General features: G+C 39.3%; 1 protein-coding gene across 1 annotated transcript in view; it reads right to left on the reverse strand.

Annotated features, from left to right (window-relative positions):
- Positions 1-18,262, reverse strand: part of DOK6 (docking protein 6) — a 463,681-nt gene that overhangs the window by 96,112 nt on the left and 349,307 nt on the right. Inside the window, exon 6 of the mRNA XM_049782401.1 lies at positions 4,065-4,203. Coding sequence (XP_049638358.1) covers positions 4,065-4,203 — 139 coding nt within the window. The remainder of the gene's footprint in view (positions 1-4,064; positions 4,204-18,262) is intronic.

Here is an 18,262-nt window from a genome sequence, read left to right on the forward strand (position 1 = left end):
CAAATAGGAGTAGCACCTAACTTAGATTACAGAAATATATCAAAACACTTTTATTTTATGTCTCTCAAAGGAAGGGAGATAGGTAATCTGACTCCAAAATAATGTTTTACAGACATACTATGTCAAGAAAGTCTATTGGATCCTGCATTTTATAGTAAGTAGCAAGTAATTATTTAGATGTGATTTCTCAGTCAAGTTGGTTTATCTATAAGCCAGTCATACCCTAAATCATCTCTCTTCAAGGGACAAAATAAATGTCTTAGCTGTCTGCACTACTGTGTTTGGGCCATCAACAGCTCATTGGTTGCTAAATCTTAAAAAATATATATATTTTTACCACACAGTGATAAAGAGTCAGGTTTCCACAGTGGAGAAATCAAAGCTCAGAGTCTCCTTAGTCAGTGGTAGATACAAAAGTAAATTGTATTTGAACAAAGGAAATTTTGCAGGATCTGGAGTATCTTCCTAACTTCCTCATTCAATTTTTCCTAGTTTTTTATTTAGCACAGACCTTTCTTTCCTTTCTACTCCTCAAATCAAGACAGAGACTAAAGATTCAAAAGCTAGTTTCTACTTAGAACTTCTGTTTTCAAAGAATTGTGCATAAAGGGGAGGTCCCTGAAAATTAAAAAAAAAAAGAATGTTTGGGAAATGTGAAAATTTTTGCTTAGCATCCTAGAAAGGAGGGAATTGGGGCAATTATTAAAGTTGCACGCCCTTGACTATGCAACATTAATCCACATACTACAGAGGACAGACTACAGGGAACATTTTTACTAGCATTAACCTTCAGGGAAACACATTCATTTCTGAAATTAAACGCTCCATTTCCATGCAACCACCAAGAGTACAGAGTCACTCATGTCTGATTGCTACAGACACTGGAGGTCTCTGTCGAACTGGACTGATTCGGCTCTTTTACTGTCCCGTTCTCCTTCCTATCTCCCTGATGAGGTCCACAGGCACATAGACCCCCTCTCATTCCACTGCCTGCGAGCATATAAATGTTTCTGACACTGTCATAGTAGCTGCTAGATTGACTTTCCAGTAGCCCAAGGCAGGAGAGACATGTAACAACAACTGTGAATCAAAGTTTCACAATGTTTGTATTTTAAGGTAAAGATATTAGGTATAGGGGCCGGAGAGATAGCATGGAGGTAGGTGTTTGCCTTGCATACAAAGGACTGTGGTTTGAATCCTGGCATCCCATATGGTCCCCTGAGCCTGCCACGAGTGATTTCTGAGTGTAGAGCCAGGAGTAACCCCTAAGCGTTACCGGGTGTGACCCAAAAACCAAAAAAAAAGAAAAAAGATATTAGGTATATGTGAAAGTGGTGTACAGTTTTACTTTGCTAGGGTGAGTAATAAAAAAAAAGTTTATGCTAATAGTTTTGGAGTGCAGTGAGGGCAGATAAGGGACCACTATGACAATGAGAGTTGGAGATTATCATGCTGGACAAGAACTGGTTGCTGAAAGGAGGTAAAGTGTTACCCCTTCTATAACAATATTTTAGACAGCAGTGTCTAAAAGGAAGAAAGGGAGAGAATGAGAGAGAAGAAAAATGTCTGCCATAGAGGCAGGCAGGGTGGAGGGTAGGAGAGAAACTGGGATATTGGTGATGGAAAATGTGCACTGGTGAAGGATGCTGGACATGGTATGATTAAAATTTAGTCACGGCCAACTTTGTAATTGTGAAATAAAAACCCAACTGTACTATGAACAACTCTGTAATCACAGTGTTTAAATAAAATAATGAAAGCAGAAAATGCCTGCACACTAGGCAAGCATTATGCATATTCTGCATCCTTCCTATGGAAAAATCACCACCATGATAACACACCTTCCAAAGCATGCCAGGTATGTTCACGAAGCTTTGCTATCAATGTGCAGCTGCCACGTACCAACCAAACTAACACCACTGTTATAGCCCCATTTTAAAGATAGCGAAAAACAAGACATTTGGAGGTGGAATAATTTGCCCAAGACTATAGAGGAGTAAGCAGTAAAACTGGGCTGTGAATGTGGAACAGAAAGCTTACCTATGTCATGGCTGCATGAAAGAGTGGCACGTCCCTCATGGAGAGATATTTTAAACAATTGCTTAGCAAAACCATAATAAGAAATTATAATGATAAATTAACAGCAGGTAATATCACAGTTGTTCATTTTAGTTGCAAGGAGGGACCAAGAGGTTGTAAATACGAGCAGATAGCGCACAATTCTGAAATAATTAAAAACTCTAGTTATCTCTTTTATTTTTAACTTGACTTAGTGACTAAAAATATCATGCTAATTAGATCACTGTTAAGATGGCTTATATTTTACCCAAATCATTCGAGTGAGTCTTGCCAACTTATTCTTGAGGTTTATTTATTCAGCTAATCCCACAGTCTCATATTAATAATCCCATCCATACAAGAGATACTCATCTATCCCAAGGAAAGGCAAAAGGGCGTAGAAAAGTTTGCTTTGTATTTCCCATCCTTCATATGAGGAAGAATCATATAAGGAAGAAAAAATTAAAAAAGAGCAACAAAGGGCCCGGAGAGATAGCACAGAGGTGTTTGCTTTGCAAGCAGCCAATCCAGGACCTAAGGTGGTTGGTTCGAATCCCGGTGTCCCATATGGTCCCCCATGCCTGCCAGGAGCTATTTCTGAGCAGACAGCCAGGAGTAACCCCTGAGCACCGCTGGGTGTGGCCCCCCCCCAAAAAAAACAAAAAATAAACAAACAAAAAAGAGCAACAAAAATGCATGTAGAATCAATAAACCTAGAACTGTATTAAGAATAACATTAGATCAGCTGTTAAATTAATTCCTTGTTTATAATTTAATGATATTTACACTTTAACAGTAGGTCATGAAGAGTTTAAAAGTGCATATAAAACTAGATATAGAAGGTTTTTGTTTTTGGGTGGGGTTTCCAGGTAGTGTCTTGGGGTTACCAGGGCTACAGGGTACTTTGGAACCATATCATGTTGAACATACAGACATAACAAGGCAGACATACTAGCCCGTTGACCTCTCCTTGCACCCCAAACTATAGTTTTTTTAAGTGGAATAAAATTAGGAGTCATGGAGCCAGTGTGATAGTGCAGCGGTAGGGCATTTGGCTTGTATGTAGCTGACCCAGGATGGACCTGGGTTCTATCCCCAGTGTCCCATGTGGCTCCTAAAGCCAGGAGTGATTTCTGAGCACATAGCCAGGAGTAACCCCTGAGTTACTGACAGAGTGTGGCCCCCCAAAAAACAAAAAAATTAGGAGTCTTTTGCTGGCTATAGACTCACCCACTTCCTCAAAATACATCTGTCTTCTCAAAGATGAAACATGATGTTTCTTTATGAATTCAAATCTAAATAAATCTGTAAAAATATCTCTTTTTCCTCTTACATTTCTAGGGCATGTTTATTTTGTTATTTGCTTTTCAAATCAATAGTGAAGCTGATTGTTATTTTTCCCAATTAGTCGTGCAATTTCATAATTATTTACCAAAACGCACCTTCTTAGCATGTCCTTGAAACAATATGGCATTCAGGATAGGATGGCAGAAAAAGAATTTCGTTAGGAAATAGAATGGTGCCTGCTGAAAACATTTTATGATTCACATTGAAGTCTACACTAAAAAAATGTTATGATCATTCCTTCCCATTGTCAATCCCAGATTACTGCTTAGGACTTCCTCCATATATTGATGAAGAGAAAAGTGGCATCCTTGCTGCCAGGGATTTTGTGTTTCTAGTTATTTTGGATCTGCAGTGTTTGATATCCCTGAGACATGTGGAAACACACAGAATGGTACTTCTTATACTTCTCTACACACCCCTATTTTTGGGATAATAGTGAGGACAGGTCCTAAGTGGACATTTAGACAGTGTTAGTGGTGGAAAATCCCTCTTTCTGCCATACACAGACAAGGGTATCAAGAGATTCAGTAAGTTGGATACTATGAGATCTGGGGTGAGGTGGGACTGGAGACTGACATGACAAGATCCACAGAGACATGATGTGCACCAGACCTCAGTGACAGGCATTTGCAAGCTGTTAGGTTAGGAAGGAGCCTTACCCGGGCCTTCTGCTCCATTTCTAGCATTAATCTTTCATGCTGCTCAGCTATGGCCAGTGTCGCGGAATGGACCTTCTGATAGATCATTTCTCCTTCCCTTGTTTGAAAAGTGAATAGTCCTTCTCCTGTGTCACACATTCTGTGAGAATAGAGACAGGGAGAGATATGGGTCTTCATGGGTTTACGTGTGCACCATTTTCAAAAGATGCCCTTACCCTGGATCACCCTCCTCCTAGACCACTATAGGAGTCAGAGAGGCTGATTCATTCTTTTTTTAAAAAAAAATAATTTTTATTGTGACCAAAGTGAATTATGAATCTTTCACAGTAATATTTAAGTTACATAGTGGCATTGAATCAGGGGCATTCCCACCACCAGTGCTGTCTTCCCTTCACCCGTTCCCAGCATTCATCCCATATCCCTCTACTTTGCCTACAAAACTGCTATTGCCAAACTGCTCCCCTATGTGTACAGCTTGTTGTAGATTGGGTATCGATTCTGTTGTCCTTGACTTTGGGTTTGATGTTTAAGATCATTTTTATTTCTACTCAATGTTCATACTTCTGTTTGATCCTGGTACCATCCATTTTCCCCCTCAATTTATGAGGCAGAATAAGATAATTCAAGTTATGTGGTTCTGTTTGAAAAAAAAGGAAAAACAAGAAAAGAAAAACTGGGAGGAGTCCATCTAGAGGTTATAAATAACAATTTAAAAGAAGAGAGAGAAAAAAGAAGAAGAAAGTAACAAAAAACAACAAAAGCCCACAAAAACAGAAACAAACAAAAAACCCCATAAGAAACAAAAATCAAACAAACAAACAAAAAAAACCAGCAACTACTAAAAAGCACTACAGCAACAAAGACAACAACCAAACACTAACCACAAGAATGGAAAAAAAAAAAGAACAAAGGCAAGAGGGATGGTGTGGCAAGGTTTTGCATTTCTTTTTCTTCTTCTTCTTCTTCTTCTTCTTCTTCTTCTTCTTCTTCTTCTTCTTCTTCTTCTTCTTCTTCTTCTTCTTCTTCTTCTTCTTCTTCTTCATTTTATTTTTTAGCAAATATTGGGGAGATTAGAAAGGGAATTCCTTTGGCCTAAGAGATACAAGGTTTCTTGTATCTACAGGCTCCGTACATGCTCATTTTCACACCTCAAAGTCTTTTTGTGGTGCCAGGAGACTTTCTGCTCAGTTGTGGATGATAACATCAGGCCTCTGTAACTAGAGATCTTGGTATTTGGACAGGTCATAGGATGAAGCCTAGGATAGAGTCTTCCTTTATAGTTCTGGAAGTTCTGTTTCGTCACTGTTGACCACATTGACTGACCGACCAACCAACCAACCAACCAACCAACCAACCAACCAACCAACCAACCAAGGCATCTCCAACTGGGATACATAAACAGAACTTGGGGTGAATAATCTTGCGTACTAAATCTTTAAAAATGATGTGTTCATAGTTTCTTGATAGAGAAATGTGCATGATTCTGTTGATAAGCTCAGACTTTACTCATATTTAATGGATAAAACCAAATCTTTGCTTTTCTTGAGGAGTTCATGTTCTTGACAACATAGCTCTATAATCTGTGACTTGCTAGTTCTTGAAATATGAAAAGTATAGAAAAAAAGAACATTTGCTTTTTGGTTTTGGGTCACACCCGGCTCTCAGGAATTACTTCTAGCTTTGGCTCAGAAGTCCCTTATGGCAGGCTCAGGGGATCAGATGAGATGCCGGAATTTGGACCAGGGTCTGTCCTGTGTTGGCCATGTGCAAGGCCCCAGAAAGAACATTTTTTATGCTTGGCAGTAAGAACCAAGCAGAAGTTGAACCTTTTTAAAAATGGTAGATTTTCATACATTGTTGGAAATTGTCCCATAAGTCAGTGAACCTTGGTACAAACTAGGAAACAACTTGGCAGAAAGTACATTGTGCTTCACCTTCTCATTCTGCTACTTACCAGTGTGCCCTTGATGAGCTGAAGGATGCATAGAGACCTTTTTTCCTCACCCTAACCCATTTTACAGTATTTCATGTTGGCTCAGATTTGAAATGTAAGGCATCTATTGCTTGGCACACTGTGTGTGCTCCCACATGTGAGCTGTTACTATTTTCATCATGAAGTATGAAGCAATTATAAATATTCACCTTGGAGAAATGGTTGCCTAACTACTGTGTTTTTTTCTCAATGGATTTCTAGACACTGATGACTATATCATTATGAGAGCACAGCATCACATTACAGATTCCTATTACATACATTCTGGGTGGGGGGAGCATAACATCCATTATTTTTCAATTATTTATTGGTAATCACCTATTAAAAACACAATGATTTTTTTTATCCGAACAAAATCACTGACAGGCAATAGGATTATCAGTACATTAGAGTAACAAAGACCCATTAAAAATGAAAAGCACATTTTAATATTCTCAGCTGGCTTTTAAAAACAACTGGAGGCCTTCAGAAAGACTCACTTCATTTCTAGAAACTGTTCCAACAGAGATATTAGCTGGATGGCTGTGTTTTTGCATTTTTAGGTTATAATATCAAAAGACTTGCAACAAGCTTTCCCAAGTCTTTTCTCCAGCACCAAAAAAAATTTTTTTTTATTCTTGTCTGTAATTCTCCAAGGAGTTTTCAGTGGCAAAGACAGGTCCCCAGAGCCTGGGACTGCTCTCCTGGAGAGCCCCATGGAACGAGCTCATGCTCCTGGGAAAGACACCTTCATAAAACCCACACAGCGTGAAATGAAAAATCTGGGGGTAAAAAATGAGGAGTTCCCACAAAGTAAAATGAATGAGCATTCTCTGTGAATTCTGCAGAGTCAAGAAATCAGGCATCAAAATGGGAGAGGCAGCAGGAGGAAGCCACTGCATCATCTCCTTGGAAGTGGGCAATTGGCTGATTTTGGAAAACTCAGCTCAGATGCCTCCAGAAATGAAATAATGAAGACACACTCAGAATTTCAGACTTGGCCACTTGACTCATCTACTAGGACTTAATTGCCTTTAGGAACTTCTGGAAGTTTCCAGGAGGTTCTTTTTGCCAGCTTTGGAAATAAACACAGCTGCCACTTTCTTTCTTTGGTCAAGATATAGGCAGTGATGGGGCTTTAGTGAGAAGCCAGAATACTTCTCACACATGATGCTCTTCCTTTAGTGTGAAAAAGGCTTTATTTACTGCTGAAACCAGAATTTTTTCTCATAGATAACCCCAAGTTTTTATTTCCTAGCCTTTAGCTTAAGCATGTTCTTTGCAGGGCAGATAAGGAACAGACAAGGTGTTTTATTCATGTATGTCTAAAGAGTTTGGTGGGAGTAGGTGGGCACTGGAGAAGATGCTCAGGGGAGGGTGGAAGCACCCTGACCATAGAAAGTTACTCCACTTCCCATTTGTGTGGAAGATATAACAACTGGAACCCCAAATAGACATAATTTGGCTTCAGGCTGATGCAGAGGGTTGGAAGGGCAGAAAATGAGCACCAACAGTTCTTTATTCACCTGAGAAGAGCAGAGACAGAGGTCACATGGGAATGATTTCACCCTTCTTATAACAAAGCTATTTCACAGAAGAACTGATGCCTCCTAGAGAAGAAAATGCAAATACTATAGACTTGCCCTGACCTTACATGACTATTTTATTGATGCTCTTAGGCAATTAAAAATGTCTTTTATTCTGGGATAAGAAGTTCAGGTTCTTAGGAGTTCACAAAACCTAGATCTTGTCATCTAAGAAAATCTGTTTAAACTGTTCAGAAATTTATAGGTCTCTTTTGGCTTTAAGAAATTACCCAGGTCCCTATCAGAGGTAAGTAGAACCAATTCATGAAAATGCAAGTTTTCCTTTCCTGAGAAACATGGGTAGAATTCAAAAGCCCAAGGACATATATTACAGTGTCCCTGCTTGGCTGGCCAGTGCCACTTATCACTTCCTTCATCAGGCACTTGCAGCCAGGGGCTCTTCTGAATTCGGGTGCTAAAAGAGGGGCATCTGTAGGTGTCCACTGCCAGAAACATAGGAGCCCCGAGGAAGTATCAGCAGGGAGAGGGGCCAAGTGGAAGAAAAAAGGGACTGAGGCACCATGACCCTTTGCCCACTGATTCCCCAGACAATGGCCATGAAACCTCTATCACTCCATTTTCTTCCCTATAAACAAAAGGAAGTGATGTTCTGGGACTGGGCTGAGAAATGATTGATTCCCCCATTTGGATTGGATTGTATAAACCTTGCTCATTCCCGGGCTTGTTGTTCTGAAATGTTACTTTTGACTGTTGGGAGCCTGGGCTAAGAGAGTATCTCTATGTGTCTGAATGTCCCTGGATATATCTCACCAGAGAGGTTGGTCTTGAAAACTTGATTTAGGGTAAAGGCCTGCTTGCCTTTGGTGAAGCCTGGTGCCTAAGGAGAGAGTTGGACACCACATGGCACCCTCAGGAAAAGCTCTGAATATCAAAGCTTTGAACCTTCCCTACTTACTTGTTAGCCCTGCCAGGTATGGTCATCACAGTGTTGTGAGAATTAAGGTACCTTCACCTCTCTCTACTGGGATAGAATCTAGAAGTTTTTGGCTGGCCTCTACTGATCTTTAGCTGTATCCTTTTATTTGCACTACACGTGGTAATAAATCATCACTGTGAGTCTCATAGCTTTTGCTTTTGCTGAATCTTCTGAGTCAGGGCAATGAATTATTGAATCAACAGAGAGTCTTGGGTCTCTACTACCCAAGATAAGCTACATGGGGTTGCTTGTTCAATAGAGATTGTGAGAGGAAAAAAATCTAAAAAATAATATCCATGTAGCCTCTACAGGGCTTTTATTTATTTAAAATTTTTTATATCAGTAACCGAGAGTTCACTTCCTGCCTTTGTCCCGTGGCAATATTCATTCCAGGAATATTGGAATTCACCTGGTATCACAATGCTTCCATTGTGGTCTCTGCTGGTGCTGATTGGCAAGACAGAATGAGTTTGGGGAACTGTATGGGGGTCTCAGGAGCCTGATGTGCCCCCCAAATAGCCCCAATAATGGTGGCTTCAAGTCATATTCACTAGGGCAAAGGAATCCATGAGGTAACTGGATCACTGTCCTCCTGCTTTGGTATTGGGGTGATAAATCAGTTCTGCTGAAGGGGCAACCATAAAATTTTTGTCTTGGAAAGAGCAGGAAAGAGAATGTCATGAGATCACAAATTCAGAAAACATTGAACTTGGAAAAAATAAAGATAAGATGGGGCTGAAATGATAGCACAGCAGGGAGGGCATTTGCCTTGCAGTTGGTCAATCTGGGTTTGATGCTCGACATCACATATGGTCCTTCTAGCCAACAAGGGGTAATTTCTAAGTGCAGAGCCAGCAGTAACCCCTGAACATTACCACATGTGCTTGTGCCCCCCACGAAGACAAGATACTAGAAGAGTCTTTTAGTGTGTCTCTCAATAATATTTTGCTGCAGATGAATTTATAGCAATTTGTTGAACCTCACAGATGTACAGGTTATGCTCACTGTATATTTTCAATATTGTATCTACATCAAGCAGTTATCAATTTTCCTTCATGTACACAGAAATTTGAAGTCTTAGCAAGGGGGTGGAGTTGGAGCCACTTGCCTTAAAACCCAGCGGTGATTTTATTCAGCATTTAAAATTTAATGTTTAATTATAGAAAGTAATGAAATTCTTCAAAGCACAGCTTTTCTGCAGATCAGTTAAAACTAATTAACACTTTCTTTCTGTTAACAGCTTAATCTTTATTGTCATTTAACAATGCTAGCATTTTACTTTTTTAAAAAAAAAGAAAAGTGACGACAAGGCTAAAGTTTTCCTCTATGAGCTCCAGTAATTCAGACTTTGTTTAATTCGGACCATGGTTAAGAAACTTCAAGCAAAATGCAAGCAGTTAAAAAGCATAAGAAGCTCAGAAATAGGCTTAATTCATCTGTAAGTTAAACATGTGGTATAAGTCTACTCTCAAATATCTGGTGGATCATTGACTTAAACACTTTTTTCCCTATGGTGAGCATTGAAGTCAGACATCATACATGCAAAGCTTGAGCTCTGAAATGCAGCTTCAGCTCACTGAGAACTAAATATTTAAAAGTGCAGAGGGCCAGAGAGATAGTTCAGGAGGTAGAACACCTACTTGCCTTACATGCAGTCAACCTAGGTTCATTTCCTAGCAATACAGGGTCCCAGAGAACCTCCAGGAGTGATTCTCAAGCACTTTTCCAGGAGTAATCCCCTAAGCACAACTAGGTCTGACACTCCAAAAATTAAACAAAGAAGAGTTCAGAATGTTATGGATATGTCTTTCTTATCTATAGCCTGATTTTAAGCAAAATGATTTATAATAAAACCAGTGTCATGAAAGACTTATTGATAGAAGCAAGGGTTAACTTCTGACTCCTTCCAAATCTTCACACTTTCTATAAAGACCCTTGAATTTTCAGATACTTAACAATTACTTATATTGAATAATTAATGTCCTTTTCCAATCCGCCCTTTCCAGTTGAGTGTTGGCTTGTCTGGGTAACAGAGTCTTAAGTCTGAAAAGGAACTTCAGTCATGGGGCTCCTCAACTGTCTCCACTTGCTCTGACACTGACCAACAAATCACATCAATATTTCTCATGTACACTTGTCTGGGATGTGAAGGTGCAACTAGAGAAGAGGCAACCAAGCCAACCCTACTGACACAGATGAATGTTAGTCATGCACTGTTTAACTGTGACCTCAATACACCATCATAAATTATGGGCATTAAGAAGATATAGTTTGGGCCCGGAGAGAGGAGAGATAACACAGCGGCGTTTGCCTTGCAAGCAGCCGATCCAGGACCAAAGGTGGTTGGTTCAAATCCCGGTATCCCATATGGTCCCCTGAGCCTGCCAGGAGCTATTTCTGAGCAGACAGCCAGGAGTAACCCCTGAGCACCGCCAGGTGTGGCCCAAAAAACAAAACAAAAAAAAGAAGATATAGTTTTTGTTTTATTTCATGTTGATGATGATTTAATGAGAAATACACATACCCAAAGAATTTCTAGTTAATCTCAAATTCATACTTGTATATCTCTTTGAGATGTCCTTGTCAAGTGTTGGGTATTCATTGAAAACAGGTATTTTGATCATCTTAATCCTCAATATGAGGTGGCAAAAGGCTTCATAAATTTATGTTGGTTGAAATGACTTGAAGGAGTGATGAGATGACTACCTAAAAGCATTGAATCTAGTTCCTGATAGCAAAAGACAAAGTAAAATAGAGCTTTGAAGTTATTGTCTCCTAACGATGCCAGTCACTGGACAGAAAAGCTGAGCTGTGACATTTTCTGTTTTCCAGTAGAAGAGTATGTTTGATTTAAACCTTGTTGAATGATGCTGTGTGTGGAGTATTTAAAGCAGGGGTCCTCAAACTTTTTAAACAGGGGGCCAGTTCACTGTTCTTCAGACTGTTGGATTATAGTAAAAATAAAAATTATGAACAAATTTCTATGCACACTGCATATATCTTATTTAGAAGTGAAGAAACAAAATGAGAATAAATACAATATGTGGCTCGCAGGCCGTAGTTTGAAGACCCCTGCTTAAATTTTAAAGCAATGGTTAGCATATACTCAATCCTACTATTCCAGGGAAGAGCACCTAATGGCAGGAGTCAGCTTAAAGCCATGCCTCAGAATTAATGCTTCTGAATTCTCATTCAAGGGATTCTGACTGCTAAATTAAAATTAGGGAATTTTCAGTTTAACAGGAGATTTACTCATATTCACTCACCTAAGGAGAACAATTAAGTTTCTCCTCACCAATTTGAGAGGCCCCTCAAAATGAGATCATTGTTTTCTCTCAGAGCAAAGAACATGTAATCAGGGTTTAAAAATTACACTTTTAGACTCTTGATGCTCTAAATATAGTTAATTAAGGTAATTTTTTAATTATGTGAAATATACTTTCAGTGTCTCAAGGGACTGTAAAAGAAAGTGCTTAATTGGAGCCATAATAGAGTTTTTACATGAAGTATTGTCTTTCTTTTAAGTTGTATTTATTTAAATACATTAACTTTTTTTTCTTATCGATTAAGTGCCAGATACTATAGGAAGTTCTGACACACCAAAGCAAGTCATGTTCATGAAGAAAAACAAGTAAGTAAACATTATCTGATAGACTGTAATAGATGGCATTGTACGTGAGGGGTTATATATGTGGATATCAAAACGTTGGGAGATAGAGAAATCTTCCCTCCATGCCAAAGTGGTTTTTTGTTGTTGTTTTGGGACCATACTTGACTGTGCTCAGGGCTGTCTACTGCCTCTGCACTCTGGAATTACCCCTGGCATGCTCACAGGACCAATTTTTGTGACCAGGATTTAACCAAAGCTCTGGTCAGTGTGCCTAAATATTTTGGATCTGAATCATCATTCTTTTTCAGTATTTAATCTGGAATTTCCACCATCAATAATCCTCCTTCCTAAGTTTGTCTGGCTGCAGATTGAGAGTTGTATTACTTTCCAGATCCATATAAGCCAATTCCCTATATTACACATGTCTCTTGCCCTCCTCCATCTCACTTCTTTTCTAGTCTCCCCTCATTCTCTCCAATATTTAGTCTCTGTCTCTCTCCATATAGTCCATTGTTTCATGTCTCCGAAGAAGCCTGATAAGTACAGCACATTTATCTCTTGTTCTCTGCTTTGGTGAGGACAATTCAGAACCAGCTGAGCTATGACAGCCTGACTCTGGGTTTGAGGCAGGAAATGGGAACCACCACAATTGTCCCTGAAGTCACCCAAATCATGTGGGTAGCTGAGAGAGTAGAAAGTGAAGAAAAATAGATTTTAAAAGAAGGATTTTTGTTTGGCTCTGTTTCCATTTTTGTTTCACTGGGTAGAGCTCTCTGAATTTTCTTTCTGCCCAAATTTACTGAGTTTGCTGCTTACAAGTAGTGAAAAGCTAAGAAAAATACTATCAAACCAAGGTGCTATTCATTCTTAAAAACAGAAAGACTTTGACAGATTACTAGTGTTAAGTGACAACTCTCTTTTTCTCTATCTCTCAGTATTTCTCCAGTATTCCTAGGTGATTTAAAAAAGAGAAGTGGAGGGCCCAGAGAGATAGCACAGCGGCGTTTGCCTTGCAAGCAGCCAATCCAGGACCTAAGGTGGTTGGTTCGAGTCCCGGTGTCCCATATGGTCCCCCATGCCTGCCAGGAGCTATTTCTGAGCAGACAGCCAGGAGTAACCCCTGAGCACCACCAGGTGTGGCCCAAAAACAAACAAACAAACAAAAAAAACAAAAGAGAGAAGTGGAAATGGTCTAAAGGGTAAGGCATCTGTCTTGTCTGCAGTGGACCTAAACAGACCGTAGTTTGAATCCCAATGTCTCCTATGGTCCCCTGAACCTGCCAGGAGCCACTTCTGAGTGCAGAACCAGAACCAGGAGGAACCCCTGGGCATCGCCCAGTGTGACCCCTAAACAAATAAATGAACAAAATACCAAAAAAAAAAGTGAAATAAAAGTCTAGAAAGTGATGGGTGGGGTGGTGTGACCTGATGCATTTTATTTGGGTGGAGATTGTAGAGCAGTCAGGGCAGTAAATAAATAAATAAATAAATAAGTAAATAAATGAGCCATGTTTTACTCCCTGAAGCTTAAGTCTGGGCGTAAGGACATCCAAAAATGCTGTAAAGGGGCCAGAGCAATAGTAGAGCTGGTATCTAAACTGGCCTACATGTGGCCAGTTTCTATCCTTGTCATCCCACATAATCCTCTAAGCAAACCCAGGAGTAATTCCTGAATGCAGAGCCAATAGTAATGCCTGAGCATGGCCAAGTATGGCTCAAAAATTAAAGCAAAACAAGAGAACTCACTAAAACAACCCCAAAGGGCCTCAGAACCAAAAATGCTGTACAGAGCAGTGGGCATGAGATAAAGCTGTGACAATTTAAGAATAAAGGAAATACCATCTAGTGGTGATTCTGGAAGAATTTACTCAAAGAGTCCAATTATCCTTTAGTAGATGCCCAGTAAGGCCAGAACAGACATGATGATGCTTGGATCAGAGTTTCCTTTGCTATTAAATCAGGGATTGGGAAGGAGGGTTAAGGGATTAGAATGGACATGAGAGAAACAGGTTTGATCCACATGGTCTGTTGAGAAAGGCTGGGAGTATTTCTGAGTACTGTGTCATCCTTAAAACAAAACAGAACAAAAAACAGAAATAAGTCTTCTGTGGATACACCAAACTCTGTGAAACTAAGAAGAGACAGAAAAGCAGTTCATCACCAAGATGTGTCTTTTAAAAAAAACCGAAAAAAAAAAAAACAAAAAAAAACAAAAAAACGATGACAAAGTGTCAAGTGGTTTCAGCTTCAAGGAAGATAGTTTGGAGGTTCCTTAAGAAAGTGTTCCTTAGATTCAATACATGATATGGCAATTCCATTCTTAGGGAATAATCCAAAATTTACAGAAATAGTAACTTTAAATGTCATATGCACACTTATATTAAGGTCAGGGCTTTCTATAATACCAAGGTTTGGAAATAATCCTGTCCAACAAGAGATAGTGGAGAAAAAGTTGTAGTATGTACAACAGAATACAACTCAGTCATAGGAAACATGGTATCTTCCCTTTGGTACAACATGGATGGAAATAAAAGGGATTATGTAAAATGAAATAAGTAGGAAGGAGAAATACAAATACTAGATGATTTCTCTCCAGTGGGAAAAAGCCAGGGAACTGAAAATATCCAGTTTAAATACATTCTTAAAATTTAAGTGCATAGCAGGTTATGGGAAGGGAGTATGGATACAAAAAGGTCAAGGAGTGCAGTTGACTATGGTAGAGGTTATTGGTATTTTGTGGTACTTTGATTGGTACTATTGGTGCTGGGTATTTTGTGGTAACAAACATTTAAGAACTGTGAGTCTACCTCTAAATAGATGACCCAACATTACCTCAAAAACAAGTGAATAAATAATAACAAAACAAAACTACTCTGGATCCATGAGCACCACTGTGTTGCTGTTGTAGATGCTATTACCATGCAGTAAGGTCCAATCAGCTCTGTCTCCTTGGTCCCTAACATTAAACTCCTCAGCCCAGCTGGCTGAGTATCACAGGAACTGAACCCTAGACCCTTTGAAGATTAATTAAGATGCTTCCACTGGTCCCAACTTACCCTTGACTCACTGGTGTGTGTGTGCTTCATAATAAATAGTTGATCAACAGTGAAGAATCTGTACTTTCTTAGATCAAATTTGGTTATACAAATTCCTGAGACAGATTCAATTTTAAGTCTTTAGGCAAATGCAAATAGGAACACCCTCACTCCCTTGGCAGAAATTTATTGGTGAAGACTTGTCTGTTACAATAGAGTCCTTGGGCCAGATCCATAACTCTCCCCTCAAATCTATGGGTGAAATGTCTTTCCTAATAATATTTCCACATTTTTTTATATCTTGTTCCTGACCTCCATAATCATTTGAAGGTATGGAGTAACCTAGATAGATTTCAAGTGGCTTATGACCAAAGATAATCTTGTCATTATTGAAAAAAAAAGAAAGGACCTAAAAATTCTCAGATCTTGGGTCTATAGAGCGATGTGTGCTTGAAGAGTCTCCAATGACCTAGATTTCAGCCATTGTATAGACCACAATGGAAGAAAGGTTCATAGGGGCAGGGAGAGTAGAGCACTGGCCTCCTTTCTCTTGTGACCATTCACCTTGATATAGCAAAGTATGAATTAGTTAGTTAAGTGAAAGCAAGTTTTTGGTAAGATTCATGAACACCAAGAAGTAGCAAAACAGTGGTCAAGAGAATAGCAAGTAAAAAATAATTACAAAACATTAAGGTTTTGTAAAAGATTTTGGAAAAGGTCAGCATGTCATATGTTGACTAAACCAACAAGATTTGAGTGGGGAAAATGATGAGAACACCAGAATCTGTCAGAGATGGTCTGGTTGCATCCTGAGGACAAAAATACCACAGGGCCGGGACTAAAGACACAGTAGAGTGGAGAGGGCATTTGCTTTACAGGTCAAACCCAATTTGATCTTTGCATCCTATATGTTCATCTGAGATGCATAAGGAATAACACCTGAACATAAAGTTGGGAGAAAGACCTGAGTCATTGTGTATGGCCCCGAAACCCACTCAACCCCAATCCTCAAAAACAAAAACAAAATAAGACATAATTAAACAAACAACCTGGAGCTGTTGTGGAGAACTGCAACAGAGAGAACCAAACTCCCTCTGAGACATTTCTTTTTTTTTTTTAATTTTTTTTTTTTTTTTTTTTTTTTTGGTTTTTGGGTCACGCCCGGTAGCGCTCAGGGGTTACTCCTGGCTCCATGCTCAGAAATTGCTCCTGGCAGGCTCAGGGGACCATATGGGATGCCGGGATTAGAACCATGACCTTCTGCATGAAAGGCAAACACCTTATCTCCATGTTATCTCTCCGGCCACTCTGGGACATTCTTAATACTGCTCTGACACCAACAAGTGCCAGTTTTGATAAGACATCCTGACAATGAGGAAATGGCAACAATTTGGTATAAGATTGTTTTACTTCACCACCTAACGATAAGATGAAATCAGAAGACAAGTCATCTTTTGATCTGTGCAAAAGCCAAGATCACTAACTTCAGATGACTGACTATGACAACCATGACTGAGCAGAACCTATTCCGGGACCAATAGAAAAGACTCTAGTCTAAGCTTTGGCCTATGACCTGTACAACAACTAAGATCTCTAATTCCAGAGGCCTGACTGAGATAACTGAAACTGAGCAGAACTTCTGGAAACATAATAAAAAACTCTATCCTAGACTTTGCCCTAGGATTGATACAAAAACCAAGACCACCAACTACAGAAGACTGATTAAAACAACAATGTGGAACAGAACTTCTAGAACCATAAAGAAAGACTCCATCCTAGGCTCCATCCTATGACCTGTGCAAATACCAAGATATCTTTTTACAGAAGCCTGATTTTATCATCCAGGACTGAGCAGAAAGTTTCCAGACATCACAAAAGGACCTACAGGAGAGAATAAGAGCATATATGGAGCCTGTAGTTATTCCCATGGCAGTATACTTCAAGGGCAGAGAAACCCTGTATCTCTTAGGCTAAGGAAATTTTCTTTCTAATCTCCTCAATATTTACTATGCCTACTCACACACACACACACACACACACACAAAAGCACAAATTAATTTTGTTATTGTTGTTGCTTGTTTTTTTTATCTAGGCACCTGATTATTGTTTGATCGTTGTCTTTATTGATGTGGTGCTTATTGTTGTGGTGCTTTTCCAGTTTTTTTTTGTTTGATTCTTTTAGTATTCTTGTTATGTTTTTTCTTCTTTTTTCTTTTTCTTCTCTTAAATTGATATTTATAGCCTTGAGAAGGACTCCTCCCATTTTTTTTGCTTATTTGATTTTTGCCCCTCCCTTTTCTTTCCTTCTAACAGAACCACATAACTTGAACCATCTTGTTCTGCCTCACAGATTGGAGGAGAAATAATGGAGGGTACCAAGACCAAACAGTCGTATGAACATCGAGTTGAAATAAAAAATGATCAGACTTAAACAACAAAGCCAAAGCCAATGACAACAAAATCAATATCCAATCTACAACAAACTAGACACAGAGGGACCACTTATGCTAGCAGCCTGGGGGGCAAAAGAGGGGGATATGGGATGCATGCTTGGAACAGAAATAGGGTGAGGTCAACATTGGTGGTGGGAATGCCCCTGATTCAGTGTCACTATGCACCTAAAATATTACTGTGAAAGATTTTTAATCCACTGTGGCCCAAATAAAAATCATTAAAAACAAACAAATAAAAACAAAGAACCAAAAACAAAACCAGAAATGTACCAGGACTTTACAGAAGACAGTAAAGAACAGAATAAACAGTTGAAAAATGTAATGAGTTGCTCAGAGTCTCAGCATCAGAGAAACTTCCCATCCATAGTCCTGGCCAAAAGGACTAGCTGCATTTTCCCGAAAACAGAAGTTGCTGAGAGTGATACCCTCACAACTCCCCATTCAGAAATGCAATCTAGGAGACACAGGGCTGGAAGGTCAGCATCTGAAGGTTAGGGTGACTAGAGAGACTCACAAGACCAAGAGAAGGCAGGAAGTGTGGAGAATTTCTTTGAAACTTTGGCTCTGTTGAGTCTGTCTGACATCAGGCATACATTGTTTTGTGT

Source organism: Suncus etruscus, chromosome 10 (assembly GCF_024139225.1).
Source record: "Suncus etruscus isolate mSunEtr1 chromosome 10, mSunEtr1.pri.cur, whole genome shotgun sequence".
Taxonomy (NCBI): Eukaryota; Metazoa; Chordata; class Mammalia; order Eulipotyphla; family Soricidae; genus Suncus; species Suncus etruscus.